Below are 25,097 nucleotides of genomic sequence, written 5' to 3'. Positions count from 1 at the left end.
ATTTTTTTTTCGGATTGTTAAAAAAATAATACATTTGTGGTTGTTTGTTTGTGTGCGATTGTATGATTCCAGCTACTTATGGCTAAAGGGTCACCAGAACCAACAATAATCTGAGAACTGGAAAGAAATTCTACATCTCTTGGTAAACCCGACGTTTATATCTATACCAAGAAATCATCTTTGCAGTCTCGCAATACTTTGTTCTACAGGACATGAAATAAGTGTCTAGATATTTTTAAGTACTTATTAGAACATTTATTATTCACCAACTGTATAATTTTATGAACACATCTACGGTACTAACCAATGACCGGTAATAAGGATCTTAAATATTTAACCATGCTCATAAATGTGGTCATCGATGACAAATAAGAAAATTTTCAAAACATGGGGACCCCCAGATACTGTAGAAGCTAGTTTCGCAATGACGTAGTTATCGAAGAAAAAAAGCCCAAGAGGTATTTTAGCGATATGTACACTTCATCTAGAGAACATCATTTGTTGATAAACCGGTTGTAATGTCCGTCTCGATGTTGAGCAACGACATCAACGCTTAGTCAGTTTTGAACCACGGCGAGGCACACGCGTTTCGCTCCTCGATAATGTACATAAATAAATAGTTCTAACCGTAGGACAGTGATAACCAACTAGTATTTATTGACAAAGCCTAGCAAACGGATTTCTGTTTCACCTTGAACTTAAGTTTTTTATTTTGTGGTTTTTCCTTGTCCGTACAAGTGGCCAAGATGACTTCAACGATTTATTTCGCGTTTTTTGTTGGTGAGTTTGGGTTTAAAATGTTAATTACTTGATAAGATTGTGTTTATTTTTAATTTAAACGAGCTTTGGAAGAAGTAATTAATATTTTTCATATTTATTATTGGTATGGAAATGGCCTTATGACATTTATGGATGTATGTATGTATAATGTATGTGCTAGTCTCATTAATGTATTAGAGTACCTACTATATATGTTATTTACGAATCACTGTTGAACATATCTAAGGTTATGTGGAATATTGTTGACACTTTTAAGATGTTAATTGTTAGATAGATTGCTAATGAATGAATTAATGATGATATTATGTGCTAAGTTTGTTGAGCACAGGGCTGGATTATATGCTCGATGCACCGATAGTCTGGTTTTGGGATGGAAAAATTGTCGGCTTACTACCCAACGGGGATACAACCATTGGCGTTATATAAAGACAAAATATTATGACCGACCAAAGACATTTATGGTTAATTATACAACCAAAATCATAAAGTTAAAACCCGTTTAAATCAAGGAAATCTGATTCGGTATTGATTAAGTTTAGAGGCCAAGAGATCCTGATGCTCGATTGTTATATAGTTAAAAATGTTGCATTGAACTTGTTGTTTTCCAACAATGTTTTTTCTTAACCTATTATGTGTCATTTACTGTTCTTGATATTTTTAATTTTAAAATGCGTTGGGGTAAACCAGAATTGTATTAAAAAATGTACATTGCCTTGTCATTTGCGAAATTTCATTGCACATACACAGGTATGTTCTTGAATTATTTGTTGACCAGCGTGGCGTACATTCTCATACTCATATTATGTAATGCATATTTTTAAAGAGCTTCTATATAGCAGTAATTTTCGGTATAGAACAGATACATTGACAAGTATGAAGTATAATTAGTCTTGAACTAGCAGAGATTATTAATATCGAGCAAAGTTAGCTCGATACTAACACAAATGGTAGATCTGTTGTAGTACTTTTGACTACCTTTATGAGCAAGATCATAGCCCGTGTATCGTCTTAGCACATTGAGTTTGGGCTCCATAAAAAATCTGATACTGCTGGAATTAACTTGGATATGTGTGTAAGTTGATTCATTTGTGAAAATATATACATACTGGTTTTTGGTATGTCGACATCGAATCCAATTTAGAAGCTCTGTGATTGGACATTTCTACCATGAAAGTGTACGTTAAAAGAACTGTATGAGGAACATGATATATAGTTGTTCTACGGTGACATATATGTATTTTTAAATTATAGGTATCTATTTTTAAACAAATATGCATGTTCGTATACATAACATAGTTACACTATGGATGTTTTTTGTCACTCGACATTTTTAAGTGGCATCCCCCTTTATAATAAAATTATGTGACTAGTAATACATTAAGTTTATCATCTTTGGGTTTAACCAAGAGTCATTATTTACCTTTATGTCGTCTTTTGACGTCAAGGCAGTCCTTTAAATCCGACACTGCGTATTTTATAATCGTCCACGTTTTCCAGTGGTTTCCTTAAAGTATAGTACGGTACATCTACCCAGAAAGTGCATAGACACTAAGAAAGAACAGTTGTTTTGTAGTCAAAACTGTTTGCTTCGTAACACAATCGATAAAAGAAGTTAATAAGTAATAACGTAAAAAATGAAAAGTGAACAACACTGGCCATAACGTCCACGTTTGAACAAAAATAAATATTATTAAATGATAGGGATTTCCAGATGTCTTAATGTCATTGATCCCACAAAGTACCTACAATAGCTGGGAGGCGACTTATCTGCCCTCACACCATCACAATAACTCCTGTAAGCCACGGTCAGCCGTGGCACGCATTTTATGACACAAAGCTGTGAAGATCGGCCCTTCCTGGGATTCGAACCCAGGACCTCGCCGCGATATTCGTAGCACTTACCCAATACAACTATGCCATCGAGGCAGTCTGTCAAGACCTTTTTAAAAAAAGATTATCCTTCGAAGACTACAATAAATAGAAATCAGATGATTTGTCTTGCGTAAATTGCATTATCTTAAATCTAATAAAGTCTATACAAAGTTTTCGTCAAATTCAATTGCTATTAAAAAGCAATAATTATAAATCTAGTCACAAACCAGTTAAATTATTTACTATTCAGCATAATATTGTAACCGAGCCAGACTTAAAAACGAAATTTTAAAACTCGAAGACAGGAATTTTTAAAATTCGAAGAAAACACGCCCATCTTTTTCAATGAAGGTAATTTAGAATATATATTTATATACAAAATATGTATTTCCAGTTTGACTTGTTTCGTTATTGGTATCTATGTTGACGAGATCTACAGGGTATCAGGGGGCAATCTCTAGGTTAACGCGCTCGGAAGAAAAAGATACGTTCGCCTTTAAATATCATTTGCTTATCTATTTGTAATTATATATTAGTTGACAATATTTGTTTCGAAACGTTACTAATTGCAAAATAAGGTCTATGAAATATTACGCTATTAAATATTCTGATCTGTTTTACTATACATCAAAACTTTGAAAGATACGAAATAAAGAAAAGTTTTTATCAATAAATTGCATAGGACTTAGAAGTCGTAGGCAATTAGACCGTCTAATGCATTAAATAAATGCGAGAGACGAAATATAGAAAAGTACTTATCAATAAATTGCATAGGACTTAGAAGTCGTAGGCAATAGGGCCGTTCAATGTATTAAATAAATGCGAGAGAGGTGAAATATAGAAAAGTACTTATCAATAAATTGCATAGGACTTAGAAGTCGTAGGCAATAGGGCCGTCCAATGCATTAAATAAATGCGAGAGAGGTGGAATAAAGAAAAGTAACCATCAATAAATTGCATAGAACTTAGGAGTCGTAGGCAATAGGGCTGTTCAATGTATTAAATAAATGCGAGAGAGACGAAATAAAGAAAGTATATATCAATAAATTGCATAGGACTTAGAAGTCGTAGGCAATTGGACCGTCCAATGCATTAAATAAATGCGAGAGACGAAATATAGAAAAGTACTTATCAATAAATTGCATACGACTTAGAAGTCATAGGCAATAGTGCAGTTCAATGCATTAAATAAATGCGAGAGACGAAATATAGAAAAGTACTTATCAATAAATTGCATAGGACTTAGAAGTCATAGGCAATAGTGCCGTTCAATGCATTAAATAAATGCGAGAGAGACGAAATAAAGAAAGTATATATCAATAAATTGCATAGGACTTAGAAGTCGTAGGCAATAGGGCTGTTCAATGTATTAAATAAATGCGACAGAGACGAAATAAAGAGAAGTATCCATCAATAAATTGCATAGGATATAGATTTCGTAGGCAATAGGGCTGTTCAATGCTTAAGTAAATTCGTAAGATTTAAAGATAATTAGTTAACGTGCCTACAGACAACATAGTGGGTGCAAATATAAACAGGGTCAACTCGAATGATAATACAATTTAAATAATATTCGGGAAATACACAAGATAATTTATTATAAGGAGCATTGGTCGGAAAGATAATATAATTCTTACAATAGTATGATAGGTGGCAGTTCATATAGGACAATAAAAAATATAAATTCATGTGCTAAAGCTTTTTTATATTGCTTTGAATGACGTAGCAAGCTTGCTGTTCCCTTGTAGGTAAGCGATACGACCGCCCATAAACAGAAGAAACACCATCCAACACCTTTAATTATAAAGTATTGTTTGGTATTCCACTGCGCTCGCCACCCCGAGACATGAGATGTTAAGTCTTAGCACCTGTGTCCAGTATTTACACTGACTACAAAGTCCTTCAAAGCGGAACACAACAGTGATTACTGCTTGGCGGCAGAAATAGACATTGCGTTGGTACCTACCCAAGCGGACTCTCACATATCTGACTTGCCACCAGTTATAATATAATTATAATATCAGGCCTGAATTATATATTCTCTATTACTGAGAGGGTTTAGACCTTACACTACCACACTGGCCTAGTGCAGATTGGCATATATATTTTAATAAGTCGGTATGTATAGGTATTAAGTTTAGGTGGTATTTCCATACATTTTGGATCTGGCCTCCTGGCTTTTGTATAAACGACGTATTTTTTTAAATCGTGGGTGATATATCGATATGATTGTTACATGACTAAAATAAATTTCTGTCGCCATTGTCTGTAGGGGCGTTAAACTCAATGAATAAAAACGCATGCGGCGTGTCATCAGATTGAATTTTAACCGAAATCACTCCCGATCTGTTCAAGCTGGGGTTATTTTTTTATTTTATTTTTTTCTATAAGTATTATTCCCATAGTTGCTTTAGATATTGAATATATGAAACGGACAAAATATTGGGATAAATGAGTATCTGTTTTGATAGTCATTTATCTCATTTATTTGTTAAATTTGAATTTAGTAATCTTTTTGTGCGCTTGTTAATTGCATTAAACGGAGCTAAAAAAATCTACTGTAATGAATTTTTTACCGGTTATATTTTTTTTGCGGTTTTCAAAGATAATTTATTTTGACACAAATAGCACCGAAATGCTAATCCATAAGTAGGTATGATAGGCGTCTTGAAACCACCAATAAATATAATTTGTTAAAATTATAGCTCGCGTTCCCTTTTAGAACGTTAAAGCATACTTTGAATCATAATATTCAATTAATTCCCTCAAGTAAACAAAATCAGTTTATGAAAAAATGGGCAAACATTTTTAAAAATTAACAGATGAGTTCGCCACACGTCTGTGTTCGGTTTGACGATCGACTCTCGTCGACTAGGGTAAACCTGGTTACACATTTACTACATCAAGATATGATAAAAATCAGGACATATACCTACAAACTAATTGTTGAATGAAACTTAACAAATTAGCACTCTACATAATATATCATAGTTATGTTTACTTAGTAATTATAATTAGTTGGTAGATTTTAGAATTTGTTTTAATTTTTCTTTTTTGTAAAATATGAACATTGCGTGTTAATTTGAGTGTTGTGTATTTCTTTAATTGGTACACACATCAGAATATGACTTTAGTACTTTTATATTATAAATAAGAAATGAGTGTACTGTTAAAGAACCTTATTTAAATAAATAAAAAAAATTATCATCCCTTCAGAGATATAGGCGTGACGTTATTTTATATCTATACTAGTGATGTAACGAATGCCATTTTTTGAACATTCGCGAATGCGAATGCTAATGCGAATATCTGCTACCGACATTCGCGAATGCGAATGCGAATGTTTAGTTTTTGTTCAAATTTGGCGCCAATTTTCTATGGCTAAATAGTTAATTAATTGGTATGTTTTAAGAAAGAGTTATAGTTTATTGTAGAAGAATATTGTTTTAGTTTATTTAATATATTCTTTGGATATTTATTCAAGATGATAATTATCTAAACATTAAAAAGTTATGTAAAGACTGATAAAAAAATTATAGAAGAATTTGTTTTTGTTTCTTTCAAATGCTTTTAATTTCTTACTTGCTATTGTGTTACAAGATCTAATGAGAATTGAATTTTTAAGTTTTATTAAAGTAAACGAAATAATTTTGTGTTGACCTCAGAGCGCTGCCATACCGCACATGCAGTAGAACTATGCCACCGAGGCAGTCTCCTATTATCTTCAAATATTTTTTTTCTAATATTGACATTCGCAAAACATTCGCAGAAATTTTGCGAATGCGAATGCGAATATCCAAAAATATGCGAATATTCGCGAATGCGAATGCGAATGCGAATATTCGTTACATCACTAATCTATACTATTATATAAAGCTGAAGAGTTTGTTTGTTTGTTTGTTTGAACGCGCTAATCTCAGGAACTACCGGTTCGAACTGAAAAATTCTTTTTGTGTTGAATAGTCCTTTATTTGTGGAGTGGTATAGGCTATATATCATCACGCTATGACCAATAGGAGCGGAGCAGTAATGAAACATGTTGCAAAAACGGGGACAATTTATAAGTTTTGAGAGCTTCCGTTGCGTGTTGCGTTAAAGTTATGCAACAATGATGTATGACGAGATTGTTCCTCTTTAAAAGTTCTAAAAAAAATATTATAAAACAAAGTCCCCCGCTGCATCTGTCTGCCTGAACGTGTTAAACTCAAAAACTACCCAACGTATTAAGATGAAATTTGGTATGGATACAGTTTGAGACCCTGCGAAGAACATAAGCTCCCGGGAAACTACTACTTTTATACCGGAAAACTTTAGCCTGAAAAACTTTATAACGCGGGCGGAGCCGCGGGCAAAAGCTAGTGTTTTATAAATGTAAATTAATCAAGGCACTGTTGGATTTGTTGTTTACATTGCTTGAATCAGATTGGGTTTTACCATCGCGTGAACAGATAAGTAAAAGTTTTACCTTCGAGTCCATTGACTCGACTGTTTACCGATGATTAAATCACGCTAAGTAGTTTATATAAACTGCGTGACATTGTATTCGTAATGTTTAACATTTTATGCTTACGATACACGTTTTTTTTTACATTTATTAAAATTATTCATTTCAAGGGTTTATATACCATTACTGCACAGAGGCCTTTACTACTCAAAAGGGCCTATGTCCACCAAATTTATTCGGTAAATTTATCCAATCTTACAATCCAACTTTTTTTAAAAAAAAGAGAAAAAATCCATGACTACTTTTTGACTAGAATATTTGTTATCAGCATAAAATTTTCTGTTATGGTCGGAAGATTGCGATTTGTACACCATAAAAGGTACGTGATAATCACTTTATATGCACTGCATAAATTTTTCACATGTCTTGAGTAATGGGTTTATTCGTGAAGTAATCAGAACCGGGTACACACAAGGTACACCTTATAATCTGAGCAAGAAAATTTTTAATAACATGTTAAATGACCAAATCTAGTTTGTGTGCTTTGTCTTGACCATTGGGTTGGTTTCTTCGGCAAGGATTACTCCCCATATGGCGATAGGCTCGCCCACTATCAGATCATGGGACGCAACACACTTGGTGAAAAGTGGGTGTCCTGATTGCGCCTCTGCATACCCCTTCGGGGATAAATGCGTAATGTATGTGTGTAAATGAGAAAAGGTTTATCACTTGGATGTTTTTTTTATCGCCTTTGTAGGGAAACGAACAAGTGGTCCGCTTAATGGTAAGCAGCATCCGCCGCACATGGACTTTGCAATGCCAAAGGCACAACCACGCCGTTCCCTACCCGTAAACTTAACACACATAATTTTGGACCATCAAATGTTATAATGTATAGGCCGGTTTATACTGGAAAAACATAAACGTCTTTAAACTGGGAAAGGGCTCCCCAGAGGGCAACGCGGCAAGAAGAAACTACTAGTATAAAACACGAGTGTTTGCAATTATAATATAATAGGAACTTGTATCTATAATTGCAGTGACGTCGGCGGCTGCAAATTGTATTGCGAATAGGGAAATAGGATATTATTCTCTTTATATTGCAATAAATAATTCTAGGTAACTGTCTTTATCTAATGTTAATTAATATTTCAAAGGACTAGTTTTCGGTACTTTAAATTGACATAGTCAAACTAATTTATATTTTTCCAACCCATAGTTGAATGTCATCGACATTTCCGATGGTGATAATTTTAGATTGCTTATTACAGAGTTTTTTTCCAAATAATTGGTTGATATTTTATACGTGGAATATGAAATTCAACGGCTTCATAGTATAAGATAATGTCAGCCAGAATCATTTATTCAGTCTTAGCGCCACGTATGTAATTTTTATTTGATTCATAAGTAACTGACTCTTTATTACTACATACATGCACATAAGAAAAAAACCGTTATCTTCTCATATTGGGACTGCAAAGTGACCCCACTACACCTGATGGTAAGTGGAGTGGGGTCCAATAGAATGTCGACTGACACGAAATGATTATCCCTCGGCAGTCGACACAATAATACCGGCCTGATGGAACCGGATATACGTGTATACCGTATATGAAGATATCTAAGTACTCTGTTGCATATAAGTCCATTTTATAGCCAATATTATTCTACATATTTTTCAACTCATTTATATATTTATTTTTCAGCACCACTCCTGCTATGCTCTCTAGCGGACGACGTCGACCCAAACACCCTTAGGGCTGTGTTCGGGTATTCGGCGCTTGACCAGGCCGCTCTAGTAGGAGCTGAGTCCAATAAACAAGCAGCTACAGTCACTCCAGACAATGGGACCCTCGTGGACCCTGACTACTGGGACACGGAGGAGTTCCAGCCATCGACTGCTGATTATGACATATTCGATTGGGTGTTGACCAAGGTATGTTTGGCAGAGTGTCTAATGTCTAAGTACTTTCATATAATGGTGCGGAAGACTTGAGAAAAAGTTTGGGGATGTTTGAATTGCTACAGGAAGTAGATATTTGATATCTGATTATAAACAATTATTGCAAATGACATTAATGTTATTATGTAAGGCGCTAGTAAGATTATTAAAAAGTTTTAAGATTACTGCACAACTGATTTTTAATCACTATAAGATTGATCTGAAATTAATCACTTGCGTAGAACATACATTAGTCCATATTGTTACGTAAGTAATTGAAGATCTAGTTTGTAATAAAATATCCGATGTACTTACCAAACGAAATAAAAAAGTATTTTCTCACACTTGCATTGTGTTTGTTTAACTTTATTCGTCACGATTAAAAAATAATCAACGTGTGTTTTACAGTTTATTTCACGCTATAAAAAGTTATAATAAGTTGTACAATTATAATTATTTGTCGTCCTATTATCATTAAGTGATGAGTAATTTTGTCTCATAAACCGAGAATATTGTATTTTTCCCTATATACCTACACTTAATGTTGTCTGGAATTCCTTATGCAAGAATGCGGTTAATAAATACCTCTGGAATTATAAGATTACTAAGTAAAATAATTAATTAAGTACACACAAACATTTCCTCTTAAATGCATGTTATTTATTGTAAAAATCAAATTTGATCAATATTATTTCAAACATTTTTTACGGACACGACAAAGTTAGCTCACTGCACATGGGTTTAAGCGAAGTGACGTCTAGAAAAAGTGTCCACTGACAAGCAGAGGGGGCCTTTGGGGGAGGTGACTAGGGCAAACGCCCGGTACCTCGTGCGGTGCCTTGGAGGACCTTTTCTTCACGATCTTACCGACGAAACTGTTAAAACTGGGGAACTTCTTTTTTGCTCCACCAGTGGCCTCGCGTCGTTTTTCTTATTATTTTGCCTGGAGCTTGGCATCGTTTAGGGCCGTCACAGCTGAATAGATATGATTATTGATTATTCTTCGGCAGTCAACACATTATTAGATTACCCTATATTATACAGAATTCGCAAACATTATAACCTAAAAATTTTATCAAAATTACTATTTTTATTTTCAGCGTGTGGCATCCACTTCAAACGCAAATTTCCTTCTGTCACCCTTGGGCTTAAAACTGGCTCTGGCAATTCTGACAGAGGCGGCGACCGGCTCAACGAGGTCTGAGCTCGCATCAGCACTCGGCTTTGGACTCGACAGAACCGAAGTTAGAAGGAAATTTTCCACAATCATAGAGTCATTGAAGGTAAGAATTATTTTATGATCATTTTATTCATTTGACTGGCTCGGTGGCGTGGTTTTACTGCATGCACGATACAGAAGCGCTCTGAGGTCCTGGTTTTGAATCCCGGGTCGGGCAAAATGATACTTGGGTTTTGTCTGCTCAGTATCAGCCCAGAGTTTGGAATTGGTAATCAATATGGCGATAGGCTCGCCCCCTATCACATCATGGGACGGAACACACTTGGAGAAAAGTGGGTGCCCTGGGTGCACCTCTGCATATCCCTTAGGGGAGAAATGCGTAATGTGTGTATTCCATTTTCTGAATAGCCAATGTTGAAGAACGTATAAGGGTAATGATAATAAAAGGAAGGAATAAAAATTATCTTATGAACTTTAAATTTATTAGACATTGGACGCTGCTACTTATTGCATTTGTAGAGTGCAATACCAAGGTAGGATACACTAATAAAGCATCAGCAAATCGTGTTTTTTCTGGTGGACTCAATTACTTACCTCGTAACGACGATCTTGCGACTATTCCAAATTTGTGGTTTCTAATTAGTGTTATCAATTTAACAGCATACTCACAAAACTTCCATCATAAAGACTTAAAAAGATATTTACTTCTTATCCCCTTCAAATAAAATAATCGACGTATAAACACTGGCTGTTATCGTCGATGCTTAGCATTCTTCTCTTCTTCTTTGAAAATAATTTCAATGTGCCCTACATTACTTTTTAAGGGACTACCAAAGAATTTAACAACAATAATAAATTTTGGAAAGATTGACAAATCTATACCATGTAGTATAAGGATGATAAGATTGATGTGATATTTACTGATGTTAATTTTTCGACTAGATTTGCACTCTATACAATGGCTAATTTTCCTCCTTCCTTACTACATTTCATAAAGCGTAATTATTTGTTTATTTAAAACTACTATCGATCATTGCCTTTGACTTACGTTCAGCTCACATGTCAATTATCCATATATTATAAATTGCGTGAAAAAGCTTCCGGGGATAAAAATCTCGCTTTATATATGTTCCTGGGATAAAAAGTAGCTTATAGCACTCAAGAGTAATGTAGCTTCCTATTAGTAACGCAAAAAAATTAAAATCCCTTTAGTAATTCCTAAGATTAGCGTTTAGTAGTTTAGTTATTTAGTAATTCCTAAGCAAGCAAACTCTTCAGCTATATATATTAGTTTAGATTTCATTTAAATATAAATATGTCAAGGAAAATTTTTATTGCAGAGGGAGTCGCCAGATTATATCCTGAACTTAGGCAGTAGGATCTACATGGGTGAGGGGGTCCAGCCGAGGCAACGGTTTGCAGCCATCGCACAAGAGTTTTACAAGACTGAGTTGAAGACCACAAACTTCTTCAAGCCAGAGGTGGCTGCAAGAGAAATTAACAACTGGGTATCTAACGCCACTCAAGGAAAAATCCCTAACTTGGTTGAGGCGGGTAGGTGTTAGAACAGTATTATTTTCATAATATAAAAGTTGTTAAGGGGCTCCTTTTTCCGCACTTAGCCCGTAGTAGGTCGGACCGTTGTGCATGATAATATGGGAGATAATAGATGAGTAATAGATAAGCTGGTGGTATATCAAATGCTATTTTCGAAGACTTATTGTTAGAGATATGTTAAAGTAATTAAGTACTAAAGACATGGAAGAAATATGGTACCTCCTTAAACCTCTGCAATTCATAAACGTAGGAGATTGCCAAATTATAAAATGTTTCATCTTTTAGTAAGGATCACCATGATGCATGAAATTCTATAACAACAAAAAAATTTAATTGTGCCGTCGGCCATTGAGAAATGATTGCTACAGTGCAACATGGTTTTCAGGAAATCTTTATATAGTATATTGGTGACATTTATATTTATTCAGGGCATAATATGAAGAAATTCGAAAGCATAGTTTACATTTTCAGATGATGTTGCCGATGTGATTCTTCTGATCCTCAACACGCTATACTTCAAGGGTACTTGGCGTCATCAGTTCGCACCAAATGCGACGAAACCCGGACCTTTCTATGTCTCCCCGCAGTTACAGAAGACTGTTCCATTCATGAATGTGAAGGATAACTTCTATTATGTAGATTCCTCGCGATTCGATGCTAAAATCCTCAGGTTGCCTTACAGGGTAAGATGCATATTTGGACATGCCCAATTTTTCATTTTCTAATATCTATTCTATTTAGTTCTCACTTTAGCAGCTGCAGCTAATAATGAGGTTTTAACTTGAACAGTAATACAATTAAAAATTAGTTCCCATGTTGAAAGAACGTAGATCACTGTAATATCGTAGGTGCTGCTGGATTGCTTATTCATATTGTCTTGTATAATTTTATAACTATTACATAAAGGTTCATCTGATTCTGGATCACATCTGATTCTGTCCATAAGTATGACGTCTAACAACTCTTGGACATTTATTTCAGGGTAACAAATATGCCATGTACATCGTGGTGCCTAACTCGCTGACTGGACTGCCTCGCGTCCTTAACAACCTGAGCGAGCTCCGCACTGAGATGATCTACCTCCAAGAAAGGCTCGTCGACGTGATCTTGCCTAAGTTCCAGTTCGAATACATGTCCAGATTGGAAGGCGTTTTGAGAGAGGTATATTTCATAGAACTCATACTATCCATTTTTTTATATAGGCACACAGTCCCGGATCTTAAATTTTTTGGAGGCGGGGCAACTCTGGATAATGCCGCCCCGACCACCTATATTTTTACCTTTGTCATCATCATCATTTCGTGGCCCGCAGGATATAATTTATGTGTTTAATGTACTGAACGTCTCAGTAGTCAAAGTTGCGTTGATGATGAGTTGTGTATGCGTCTGCCAAGTGTGAATTTGCCGCCCTATGAAATCGCCGCCCGGGGCATGAGCACTGGCTTGCCCCACTTAGATCCGAGGCTGTAGGCACGTCAAAGTGATAGCTGCAGCAGACGGTGAGCGTAGCGGTATCCAGATTCATATGATTAATGCAGTCATATAAAAATTTAAATTAATTTATTCCTTATTTCACGAGCCTATAAATGAACTGCTCTAAACTTTTTTTTTCTCTTTTCACTTTATCATGTACTGTAGTCTTTACCCTAAACTGATTGAAAAGAGCAACACCAGAGTTTCTTGCCCGTTCTTCTCTGGTGAAAACTGCTTTCCGAACTGGTGGTAGAGTTAATATTGACGGAATCTAAATAATGTATAACATTTTACAGATTCAAATAAATCATTTCATTTCATTTCATAATAAGAGACGATTTACCTTAGCCAGCAGATACAATTATGCCGGTTGGTCCAAAAAAGAATCGGCGGTATAGTTTTCAAAGAAGGAAAAGGATTAATTCAAAGTATAGTTTCTTTTGAGTAATCCCTTTACAGAATCTGTCATTTGCATTCAACACAATAGAGGCTATTAAAACGTGGGCAGATAATTGTAATTTTTTCCTTCCTTAAGTATCATATTTTAAAACAGATCAGAGGTGTAGTTATAAAGTAGTTACACAATATACATAATGTTTCATCGTTATACCACAATCTACTTCTAAAATCGATGGGTCTATGCTTTATTATGATATAATATCAATTATCATGAAAATACGTGAAATTAATTCCGTTTCCAAAACCACATTTGGCTCTATATTATGGTAAATGGTTAAGAATTTATAATACTTTATTGATAGTTATGGAATCGCTTGCTATTAAATCACATGTTTTTATGCTTGAATTCAATTAAATTATAAAGGATATAGAATATATGACAATGAAATATAATGTTTCGAAGGCAATTTTATAATATTATCGTCTTCAAAACCTGTTCCATCATTATTCCTACACATTGAAGTAGGAATGAAGTGTTCCTATAATTTGTAATGAATTATTAATGAGCAATTTATGTGTCATTGGGATTACCAACTGATGTCAAATGAATGTGGTTTTCGATGTAATTATGTAAAACATTAATTTTAATTCCACTATATTTCATTGCTATTATCTGTTTGTGTGCTCAAGGGACTTTGTTAGTTATAAGGCCATGTTTTGTTGGTATTTTGTGCGTTTATTTATAGGCTTATTGATTGTACTAATTGTATCATATAATACGTTATCAGTATTGAAGAATACGTATACTTCACGTTTATGCAATCATGGGTTCAAATGACAATTTACAGGCATAGGTCAGGCATCACATAAATTTAAAAAAAAAACATAAGTTTTGATCAGACCAAGTGATATTGGGTTTTTGGCTGTATCAGCTCGGAGTCTGGTATTTGTGTCCGATATGATAGGCTCATCTTTTACATCATGGGACGGAATACACATGGTTAAAAATTAGTGCATTAGTTACGCCCACACATTTAGAGTTAAAGGTTAAAGGTATTATAAATACACGAGCAAGAAAATGTTTTACAATCGACTTAACAGGACTTTAACTGATGGGAAGGTGACGTTGTTTCAACCGTGGTCAGGTAAAATTTAGGCTCTTATCAGACGTGCGAATTGCATAACCATACCTTTAACTTGACCACGGATGAAACACGGAGCCCTTATTAAATAGTAATAAAGGTTACTTTTGACTGTGAAAAGTGTTATTGTTCAACAATTCTTTGTATATAGGATATTTTATAACATACTAAGGTTTATTATAATTGAATCGATTAATACTGTTTGTTTCTAGATGGGTGTGAGAGAGGCATTCGAAGATACTGCCTCGTTCCCCGGTATTGCTCGTGGTCAGCTGTTGTACCAGAGACTGAGGGTATCAAAGGTGTTCCAGAGAACTGGAATTGAGGTCAACGAACTCGGCAGCGTCGCTTTCTCTGCGACTCGTAAGTAAACTTATCTTTGGATATAATTAATATAATAAACTTATATCATATATGACTTTGAATAGTTAAGAAAACGTTCAATCTTCTCCAATGATTTGTCATCATGAATAAACATTTTTATCTGTATTGAGTCCTATCTTATTAAACTTTGGATAATTGATACATATAAAATTGATACTACAGATTAAAACTCATCCTTCAATCTTCTTTTTATTATTTTATTAGTATCCAATTTCTGTTTTTTAGTGATTAATTAATATCATATTATAGCTGTCATGCAATTATCCCTTCTGACTTCACTATGATATCACCTACTTCTACGAATTTAAACATTTCTAGAAATCGGCATCCAAAACAAATTTGGCGAAGACTCCGATATCAACTACGAAGTGGTTGCCAACAAGCCGTTCATGTTCTTCATACAAGAGGAGTCGACGAGGCAGACTCTGTTCACCGGCCGCGTGTCTGACCCAGCGCTCGTCGACGGCGCCTTTAAAGCTTGAAGACGATAGACGAGTTTGGATTTAGAACGAGCTACAACGCAGTTTAATGTTTTCTTTGCATTTTTTTAATTGGAATAAAACAGAAAATCTTAATAACATGAAACTTAATGACGTAAATGTAATTTTCAATCGTAGTAGTTTTTGAAAGTGAAAATCATAGTTTTGATAAATTATACTTAATCCGTAACTAGTTAAATACTATATTCCTAGATAAACTTATATGTTTATCTGTGGCGAAAGGTGAGTTTTTCCGAAAAGGAATCCCGATACAACATATAGATACTAATATAACAATCTGCAATTCTTTCTTATGATAATTAGATTTTACATAAAGCAAAGCCGACAGGAACCGAGTTATATGGACCTTTCGCTACTGATGTTTATTAAAATCATTAGAACAACATTGCCTTGTAGCTGCGAAGTTAATTCAAGAAGTAAAAATCCAAACTTAATTTAAAGAATGAGGGAGAAACGAATTATATTCCATTTTAATTTATTTTATTTACCACTATGCCGTACCAGTAATGTTTAATGCAATGACATAGACGAAAGCCACACGCAAAACAATACTCAATAAAAAATATGAAAATACTATGATATGGTCATTAGTATTTTATTGTATGCTATGTTCTATCAAAATAAATATAATCGATATGGTCTAAGTTGGAACAAATGTTTGCGTGACAAATGTTTGGTCAAGATATTTGTGCTGTAACATTTTATGTCTTCTAGCAGAACTATGTACGTGACCGTGGGAAGATGTTTTATTCATATATATATTCTTTAAATAGTGCTGTTTTATATCGATGTAAGTACTTTGACAAACATGACATTGTATTTAAGTTGTTTTAGTTAGGTATTATACAATGAGCTCGTCATATTTACTTGATTATTTAAGTGTGCCATCTGAGTTGTATCCTAAAATTAATTTTCAACAGAAATAAAGAACGAGCATGTTGATTTAAAGCATTTTTTATTATTCCAAATATCTTTAAAAAAAAAAGTATTCTACCGGAGTTCGATCTCACGGTGATCTCAGGTATAAATAACAAAAAGAAGGTGACGTAAGTACGTCATAAACATACAAAAGAGGCATCATAGGCTTAATTTTTAGTGATTATAGCCTCACTAGGAAAATGAAAATCCTCGCTATGTTGCGTTGAAAAATAGAACTAATTTCAAGAAATTACTTAGTTAGTTCTATACTTGTACTGGCTGCCAACGAAAACATTAAAACAAAAACGCAGAAGTGGCGCCCGTAAAGCAGGTTTTTTATTTTCACGGTCAGGCTATTTCACAGCGTCAATAAATTAAGTAGCCTCTTCCTTAGTGGAGTAAATATATTTCTTGTCTAATTATTAGAGCTGTTTCGCATGGAATGTGTTCATTTCAAACCACACTGTCCTTTCGACGCAAACGATTGTAATTATATACGACAAGTACATACGTGATGCTAGATTAATTGAAGACAGTTGAGATCTCAACCAATGCGAGGCACTAAGCGGCAGATATTTACGTAGCATTTTTCCTCGATCGCCGAAGGAACGTAATCACTTTCTTTGCGCCCCTAAAAGTACGGGTCCCGTCGAAGCACGAGGCCCTGGCCGATTGTTCGTCAGGCCTAAGACCTCCACTGATTGAATATCGTGTTCTTTGCTAATACTTAGACGGCAAATTTGTAGTTTGTCCCGAGTTTATCTCTAAAAGAAGAATGAAGCTGTGTTTTGAGTCGATATCAAAACACTTTAGACCCACTCCTTCTGACGCTCTTGTGTACTAAAAACTGTAATGATTCAGGAAATACATCTTCGTAAGGAACTAATTAATAACATGTTCTTTTTCATTCACTCACGAACTCTCAACTCACTCATAACATTCTTGTAGGTAGTGTTTTGTTCATTAACTTGTCTCGTCACTTCGCGCTTGGATGCGCGGCGACCGGTTATGTGATTTAAATATCAGTAATTTTAAATTATAAAGAACAAACATCCATGACATCATGCGTGTTTACGTTTATTTTGGTAAGTTTTTCTGTTTGAATTTTTTTAATAATCCGATTCTAATCCTAAATGGCTTTATTGGAAAACTTTGTGTTGTTTAAAATCGCAAAAACTCTTCATCAATATGTAAATTAGATTTTCGAGTTGTCATGGCATACCGAGTGGCCAGTATCATCGCGAAGGGCGTTATCTAAAATCTATATTTCAAGATACAGAATGGTAATTGTTTTTCTATAACATCAAATAATATCATTTTTAGTCACAGTATTTATTACTTTGATAGTACGGTTCTTGTGTTTATATACTTATATATACTATTTACGGCAGTTGCTATGCCAAAAATTACATTATATTAATTATAAAGAAAAAAAATTTAGTAACCGAAGCTTTTGTAGCGGCAAATAAATATGTAATATATCTAGTATTTCATACGTTCTAAATTCCATCAACATAGTCCATACCTACTATTTTACCTGCTTACTTGATAACAAACAATTTAATTTGGTAAATAAAATAATTGATTATTCCAATAACATAATGTTGAGTCCTACAGGTTTTCTTATTCATTACTCCTTTCCGGTATTTTTTGTAATTCGATGAGACATGAGTAACTTCTCAGTCGTTGAAACTTCGCACCATCAGAATTTACATTTGTATGATACTAAGATTTTTGAATCTATTTGACTCGGACAAACAGTTCTGAGTCTCTGTTTAGATATTTAATTAATTCACAGACAAAATAAGAACAAAAATTGCATATGAAAAGTCACGTATTTATTTCAACAGTTTTAAAATTTTCCATCTCATATTATATGGAATAATGACGTGCGTCCTCTCTTTCGGCCTTGGTGTTTCTCATTTTATTGACTTCCTTATTTTTCGGCGAATTCTCGGGGAAGTTTTCCAATAAATTCTTTGAAAACGTAAGTGTATGAAATATTTGCAAACAAAAATTTATAATTTGATCGTATCTCCGAATTGTATTAGAGTCAAGATGCCTTTCAACAATCGCTAATACCAATAAAAAACAAAAAAAATATATATTAGAATGACATCATCCTAACGATAATTCTATCGCTAAGATATATCATACCCATACATAACGTTAGCGTTAACAATTGTGATAAGACATCTTGGCTACGGTCTCAGTATTGGTACGATCAGTCACTCCCAACATTTGTGCACGTATTTAAGTTACAAAAGCTAGTACGCCTTTCAAATTATATTTTTTTATTTGAGTCAATTTGTATATTATAAAAACCATATATTTTTGCGGAAATTGCTTTGTTAGCCATTAGCATGATTGTATAAACCGGTACTTGCTGTTTATTATAATCATAGACGTTAAGATTTAGGTATTAACAATTAGAGATATAGTTCATTTTCCTACTACTGGATATGATATAAAATACTTGAATTGATTGGACTGCCTATTAGCTTATAAACTATGTAAAACGTTTACATTAATTATAACCTATGTGGTTGTAATGTCTAACGTTGGTATGATCTTTGGTATTAATAAATATGTGACTTCGATGCCGTCCCACTAAACCCTTAATTATATACTTTTTAATAATTTTCAAAATGATAAATTAAACATCGTTCGACTATTCCATTTTAAATCTTCTCGAAAAAACGTTACTACATTCTTGATCGTTTTCTGGAAGGTGATATGATTATTTTAAATTCCAGCACTTATACTAACTCTCCAAGGCTTAAATTGCATCGAGAAACATGTGGCACACTCCAGACTGAACTTTTTCGACATAGACCTCCTTCGATACTCCGCTGAGGATAAAAGCGGGAATGTCATGGTCTCGCCAGCCAGTATTAAGGCCACTTTAGCAATGCTGTTAGAGGGAGCAGAAGGTGAAACAGCGGAAGAAATAAGAAGAGCGTTAAGATTGTCTCCTGTTAAGACTGAATGGAGAGAGGAGTTGAATTATTATTTGTTTTCTCTAGAGGTAAGATTAGAAAGACTTATTTGTGTCTAAGTTTTCGAACGCACACTCGACATAGCTTATTTCATTGATACGACCTTAGTCTCTACAAACCTGATTAAATATTTTTTTTGTATGGCTTTGAATGACGGGACGAGCTTGCCGTTCGCCTGATGGTAAGTGATACGACCGCCCATAAACAGTAGAAACACCATCCAACACCTCGAATTACAAAATATTGTTGGGTATTGCACTGCGTTCGCCATCCTGAGACGTGAGATGTTAAGTCTTATTATGTTCAGTAGTTACACTGGCTATAATGTCCCTCAAACCGGAACACAACAGTGACTACACACTGCTGCGGCAGAAATAGTCATTGCGGTGGTAGACCTACCGAGGCGGACTCTCACATATGAGAGACCTACCATCAATAAATTAAATTAATCAATCTCGATACAAGTAAAATCATTAGTAGTTTTAAAACGTTTATTAATAATGTTTGTAATTGAATCACAGGCAGAATAAACACGCATAATTAGTTCATTCTGATTATGAGAGACAAAAATATTATTTAAGAATATATGTAGATTCCGTACGTAATTTATGGCGGTAGATACAATTTAGTTTCTTTAGTGATTTGAATCGGCAGACAGATTCATAACAAAAAATAAACGAATTTAAAGATGTAACCGTTAATATAAAAACATAGGCATATCACGACCTAATTTGACCTTGTATAAATTAGAATATAGATTCTCATGAACAATCATATCGTCAATATTTAATATCAAATACCTAAATTATTCGAATGTCGTATGATGTCATATTTTTTTGTATTTAGCTAGGATAATTTACAAAAGATCGTACTAAACAGTGATATTATGTTCAAAACCTAAACTATCCGATTTCATTTATTACAGACAAACTCTTCAGGCGTCCTGCTGCATAATGCAAACGCGGTGTTTGTGTCAGATAAGTTGAAGTTAAAAAAGGACTACGATACATATTTGCACAAAGTTTACTTCTCAGATGTAACTAAAGTTGATTTTAAAGACGCAAACAAAGCATCACAGCTTATTAATGTTTGGGTAAAACAGAAAACTAATGGGCTGATTCCGTCAATAGTGGCACCTGGTAAGTACAATTCCTTTGATGTGACGTCAATATGATTCAGTTTATGACCACTTATTCGAGGTAGACTGTCTTTAGTATTGAATAGGTCAGTTGTGTGATGGGTAAAAAGTTTATGAACACAATATGCTCAACGATTGTAGGGTTCTAGGGTCCTGAAAGATAGGCTCGGTTAATTTTCGGATAAGCATTATCAGTCACTAAATAATTATTTATTTACATAGCCTTTTATATGATATTACAATTGATGATATTAATATTGAAAAGTGCAACTTCTGCAATGACCATACCTATAAAGTATTTAGTTGATTTCCGTCTCATGACATATTCAATATCTTAAACAAATTTGATTGCTCAATCAGAGCATTGAACCTATGATTCGTTGCCAAAACAATGTTATGGTACAAAATTATAAAGTAATATTATTTCCTTTCAGCTTCCTTTTTATCTTATAATAAAAACATGATGAACGCGCCATTATACCCTAAAACACATTATCGTTTTCTTAATTTAATTTGGGGGATTACCCATTTTTGTTTTGATCTGTGGTCTAATGATCTCACTGCAGTTGAGAAATATTATCCTCGTTGCTTCGAATGAGCATATTTTTTAAACACACTTATACGTAATATTAATTAATTTTTTCGCCATTTCTGTGATGCGGTTCAATATTAGATGCTCTTATGACGTTGATTATTGCACCATTGATTTATATTTATCTACATTATAATAAACTCAATAATTTATCAATCATGGACAAATCTTTTTTGAAATATAGTATTTTGATTACTTTATTTATTTTGGAAGCTATTACCTTATTGAAAGCTTTATTGGTAACAAAACACTATATATCTCAGTGCATATCAGTTATCAGTATAACCATATTGTTATTATGAATGGTAGCATATATGGATGAAGGGGCATAATTTTTAAGACATGGCATATTTTTTTCTTCCAGTTGATGTGAATCCATTATCAGAGATGTTGGTCACCAACGCTATGTACTTCAAAGGCTTCTGGCGACATGCTTTCAACCGACGCTTGACTCGCGGCGCTTGCTTCTACAACCGGGGCAAATGTCAGAATGTCCAGATGATGGATTTACAAGCCAAACTGAACTATGCTTATATTGACAACCTAAGGGCTCATGCCGTTGAACTGCCCTATCAGGTTAGTTTATTATGAATAAGAAACTAGAATCTAAGTTACGATGAGGATAATGGACTTTTAAGATTGGGTATGTATGGTACAAAATCATGAAACCGCAACAATAATAATGATTATGAACACAGGAAAACCGTAGACGTAAATGCAATTAACATATGACCTACGTACTTACCTAATACTTGGCCAATGTGTCTTAAGTTTAGAATTAGGTATTCTATGTTTTAATTAACAAGGTATGAATTAAGAAACACTTATTTCTTTCCTTCATTGTTGTAGTGTTCTTGGGTTGTTATTTGTGAGGCTTTGTGTTCGATTCCTTGGCGAAACAAAAAATTGTGAGTGTATTGAAACTTATGCCATATATGATAGGCTCGTCTCTTATAACAATATGAGACGTGGACTTATGCATATCTGCCTCTCTCCCGGAATTAAGGTGTTTAGAGAAATTATTTATTTTTTTTACAAACAAACAATTGTCCGTCGTGACTTTCGATACTAATAAATTTACTAATTAATATACAGTCAATTCAACTTCTGAGCGCTTCTACACATTTTCTTTTTTCTTTATGTAAAATAAAATAAACCCTTAGTAGTTTATTTTAATGAATAAAGAACGTTTGATAATAGCAAAACAAATTTTAAAGGTGATTTGAAACTTTGAATTAATTTAGCGAATTTTGTGAATAACTCTACAACCCACACTACAAATAGAGCTTTTGAATATTTTAAAGAACTAAGTAATTGATTCATATTTGCAACAAATACCACAATTGTACCTTTGTAATTGCACATAGCATTTTTAACATCATACATAATGATATCGAAGCATAACAATAAAAAGTTGGTATACATAACAGAGGGTCATTGATGGGGTCAAATCAAAAGGTTTAGTCAAACGTGTTAATACGGGTAAATGTAAATATATATTTAAAATAAAAATATGACGCGCTTGGGAAGTCCGACCTTGTTGTTGGCTTATTTCAAGGTTAACCGGATCGGGTTGAAGTCCATATTAATATTATAAATGCGAAAGTAAATCTGTCTGTTATAGTGGCTAAGGGTGACATTTTCCAAAAAAGAACCCGACACAATATATACAAGTGATATGTATAAAAGGGGAATTGCTTCGTTCCAATGATAATTAGATTTTAGATTAGTTACGAAAGCCGGCAGGAATCGGCTTATATGGACCTTCGTGACTGGTCTGTTACGCTTTCACTGTTAAACTGCTGAACCGACTTCGATGAAATTTGGTATGGATATAGTTTGAGGATCTGAGAAGGAAATAGGCTACTTTTTACCCGGGGAAAATATATAGCGGGAGTTATATCTAAGAAAACTCTTTTACACAAGCATAGCTGTGAGCAAAAGCTAGTTTTATAATTTTCCGGTTGCAGTTACGTAAACACAACGAATTAATTTACCTCCATACGTAAATCGTTAAAAAATTTAAATACCTACAATAATCGAAGAAGTAAAAAAAATATTATTTTTGTTCATATTGATAATAATAAAATCTGTGAGATTAAAGAATTTATATTAACTTGATTAAATAAACAATATAAGCTCACGTTACTAATTACTGTATTTATTACAACTATACATATTTGATCATTTAGTTAAGTCCTGACGTAATACACAGTGGGTTACTGTTATTACAATTGTAGTTACATCAGCCATTAGTAAAGATATTCACATCACCACCTTTGTAGGGCTAACTTTAATTTAAGAAGAGTAAACAGACACTAACGATCATATCTCAACCAAGGAATACGAGTATCTTTACGTAATGATGTTGATCATTTGTTTCAGGATGCACGTTACTCCATGATTCTGCTGGTGCCCAGGGACCGCGACGGTATTTACACTCTGACCAGAGATCTCCCGTACATGAGCTTACCCCAGATTTCGTACCTGATGGAAATTGAAGATATCAAGTTATCACTACCGAAGTTTACAGTGGATTACAGTGAAGACGTCGTTGCGGCTTTGAAGAAGGTAAGTTTTATTTTGAAGATTATGAAATGCAATAACAAATAGCCACCATATACGCTCAAATACCCAAAGAAACTTATAACTACAAAAAATAATCGTGCAAAGAAGATAGCTATAACAAAAAACAAAAATATTGGTAGTAAACCTAAATGTATTTTTTATACTCGTATACTCATATATTTATTGGTTAACAATAAAAGAGGTTTTGTATGCAGAAAAGGGTAATGCCGATAGCAATCTTAAGAACACAGGTATTCAGATGTTACGACGCAAGCATGCATACAAAGTGGCTTAAAAGACTTGTGTTTACATCGAACTACAACCTAGTACGATTGTGTTTACGGCTAGATAGATTCCCACTTACGCTAAAAATAGAAATGGGAATTGTAGATACTTTGTTTTCCTTCGATTTTGCAACTATCGACCTTCCCAAATTTGGTGTGGTGTGTTTGAGTTTTCTATTTTTCTCGGGAAATAAATCCCTGGGGGAGTTATAATTGCGTCCCATCGCTAGTAACAATGGGTCGTCTCTTATAATTGTTTCCTTAGAAGGTAATTCGTTAATCTTCATAATCTGGAGTTTATACTTCTTGTCTAATGAAGATTTATATACTACGGAAAAATTTAACCACAACAAAATCTAATCTTGGACATTATTTTACCGTCTTTTGTTATCTTCAGATGCGGATCAACGCCCTGTTTTCAACTGAAGCAAATCTCTCATCTATTTTCGAAGGTTCGAAACCCTACGTCAATGGGATATACCATAAAGTGTACATGTCTGTAGATGAGGAAGGCACCGTGGCTGCTGCAGCGTCTTCGGCGATGGTGGTTCCTCTAATTAATGATGGAGTGGATCTAAGAGCTGACAGGCCCTTCGTTTTCTTCATAAGAGACAATTTGTCAGGTGTTGTGTTGTTTGAAGGCAAGATTGAAGAGCCTAATGAATTTGTTGAAGTTAGTGCAAATGGTAAGATTATTAATGATAATTTCTTAATTGGCTTTTTTATTGTAAGTAAAATTATTTTAGTGTCATTATCAAATAATATAATGATTAATTTATTATAATTTGGTTGCGATTGAATGATTAATAGCTTTGTTCAGTGAAAAATATGTTTATAATACTTATTTAATGTTTTTACAGGTAAACCCGCAAGGAATACTTTAAGCTGGTACTGATTTTGTATATACTTTAAATAAAATGGTTTT

The 25,097-nt window shown here is 34.0% G+C and overlaps 1 protein-coding gene across 1 annotated transcript; it reads left to right on the top strand.

The window, feature by feature from the left end:
* Positions 1-509: 509 nt before the first annotated feature.
* On the top strand, positions 510-25,097 carry LOC115455145. The gene is made up of 16 exons (XM_037447335.1): positions 510-780; positions 8,803-9,032; positions 10,139-10,321; positions 11,559-11,772; positions 12,247-12,458; positions 12,757-12,936; positions 15,002-15,152; positions 15,492-15,654; positions 16,388-16,396; positions 17,636-17,676; positions 19,348-19,619; positions 20,516-20,729; positions 21,685-21,896; positions 23,706-23,891; positions 24,570-24,858; positions 25,033-25,097. Exons 1-16 carry the CDS (start codon positions 747-749, stop codon positions 25,065-25,067), a joined length of 2,625 nt encoding a protein of 874 aa, XP_037303232.1. The 5' UTR covers positions 510-746; the 3' UTR covers positions 25,068-25,097.

This window comes from Manduca sexta, chromosome 6 (genome assembly GCF_014839805.1).
Source record: "Manduca sexta isolate Smith_Timp_Sample1 chromosome 6, JHU_Msex_v1.0, whole genome shotgun sequence".
NCBI lineage: Eukaryota > Metazoa > Arthropoda > Insecta > Lepidoptera > Sphingidae > Manduca > Manduca sexta.
Note: the sequence above shows the minus strand (reverse complement) of the source record. Positions and strands in the feature narration are given on the sequence as shown.

Bases quoted from the DNA above. Each gene is read 5' to 3' on its own strand.
- LOC115455145 (XM_037447335.1), top strand. From the start codon at position 747: ATGACTTCAACGATTTATTTCGCGTTTTTTGTTG. The intron at 12,937-15,001 runs GTATATTTCATA...GTTTGTTTCTAG, and splicing joins TGGAAGGCGTTTTGAGAGAG to ATGGGTGTGAGAGAGGCATT. The intron at 23,892-24,569 runs GTAAGTTTTATT...TGTTATCTTCAG, and splicing joins TCGTTGCGGCTTTGAAGAAG to ATGCGGATCAACGCCCTGTT.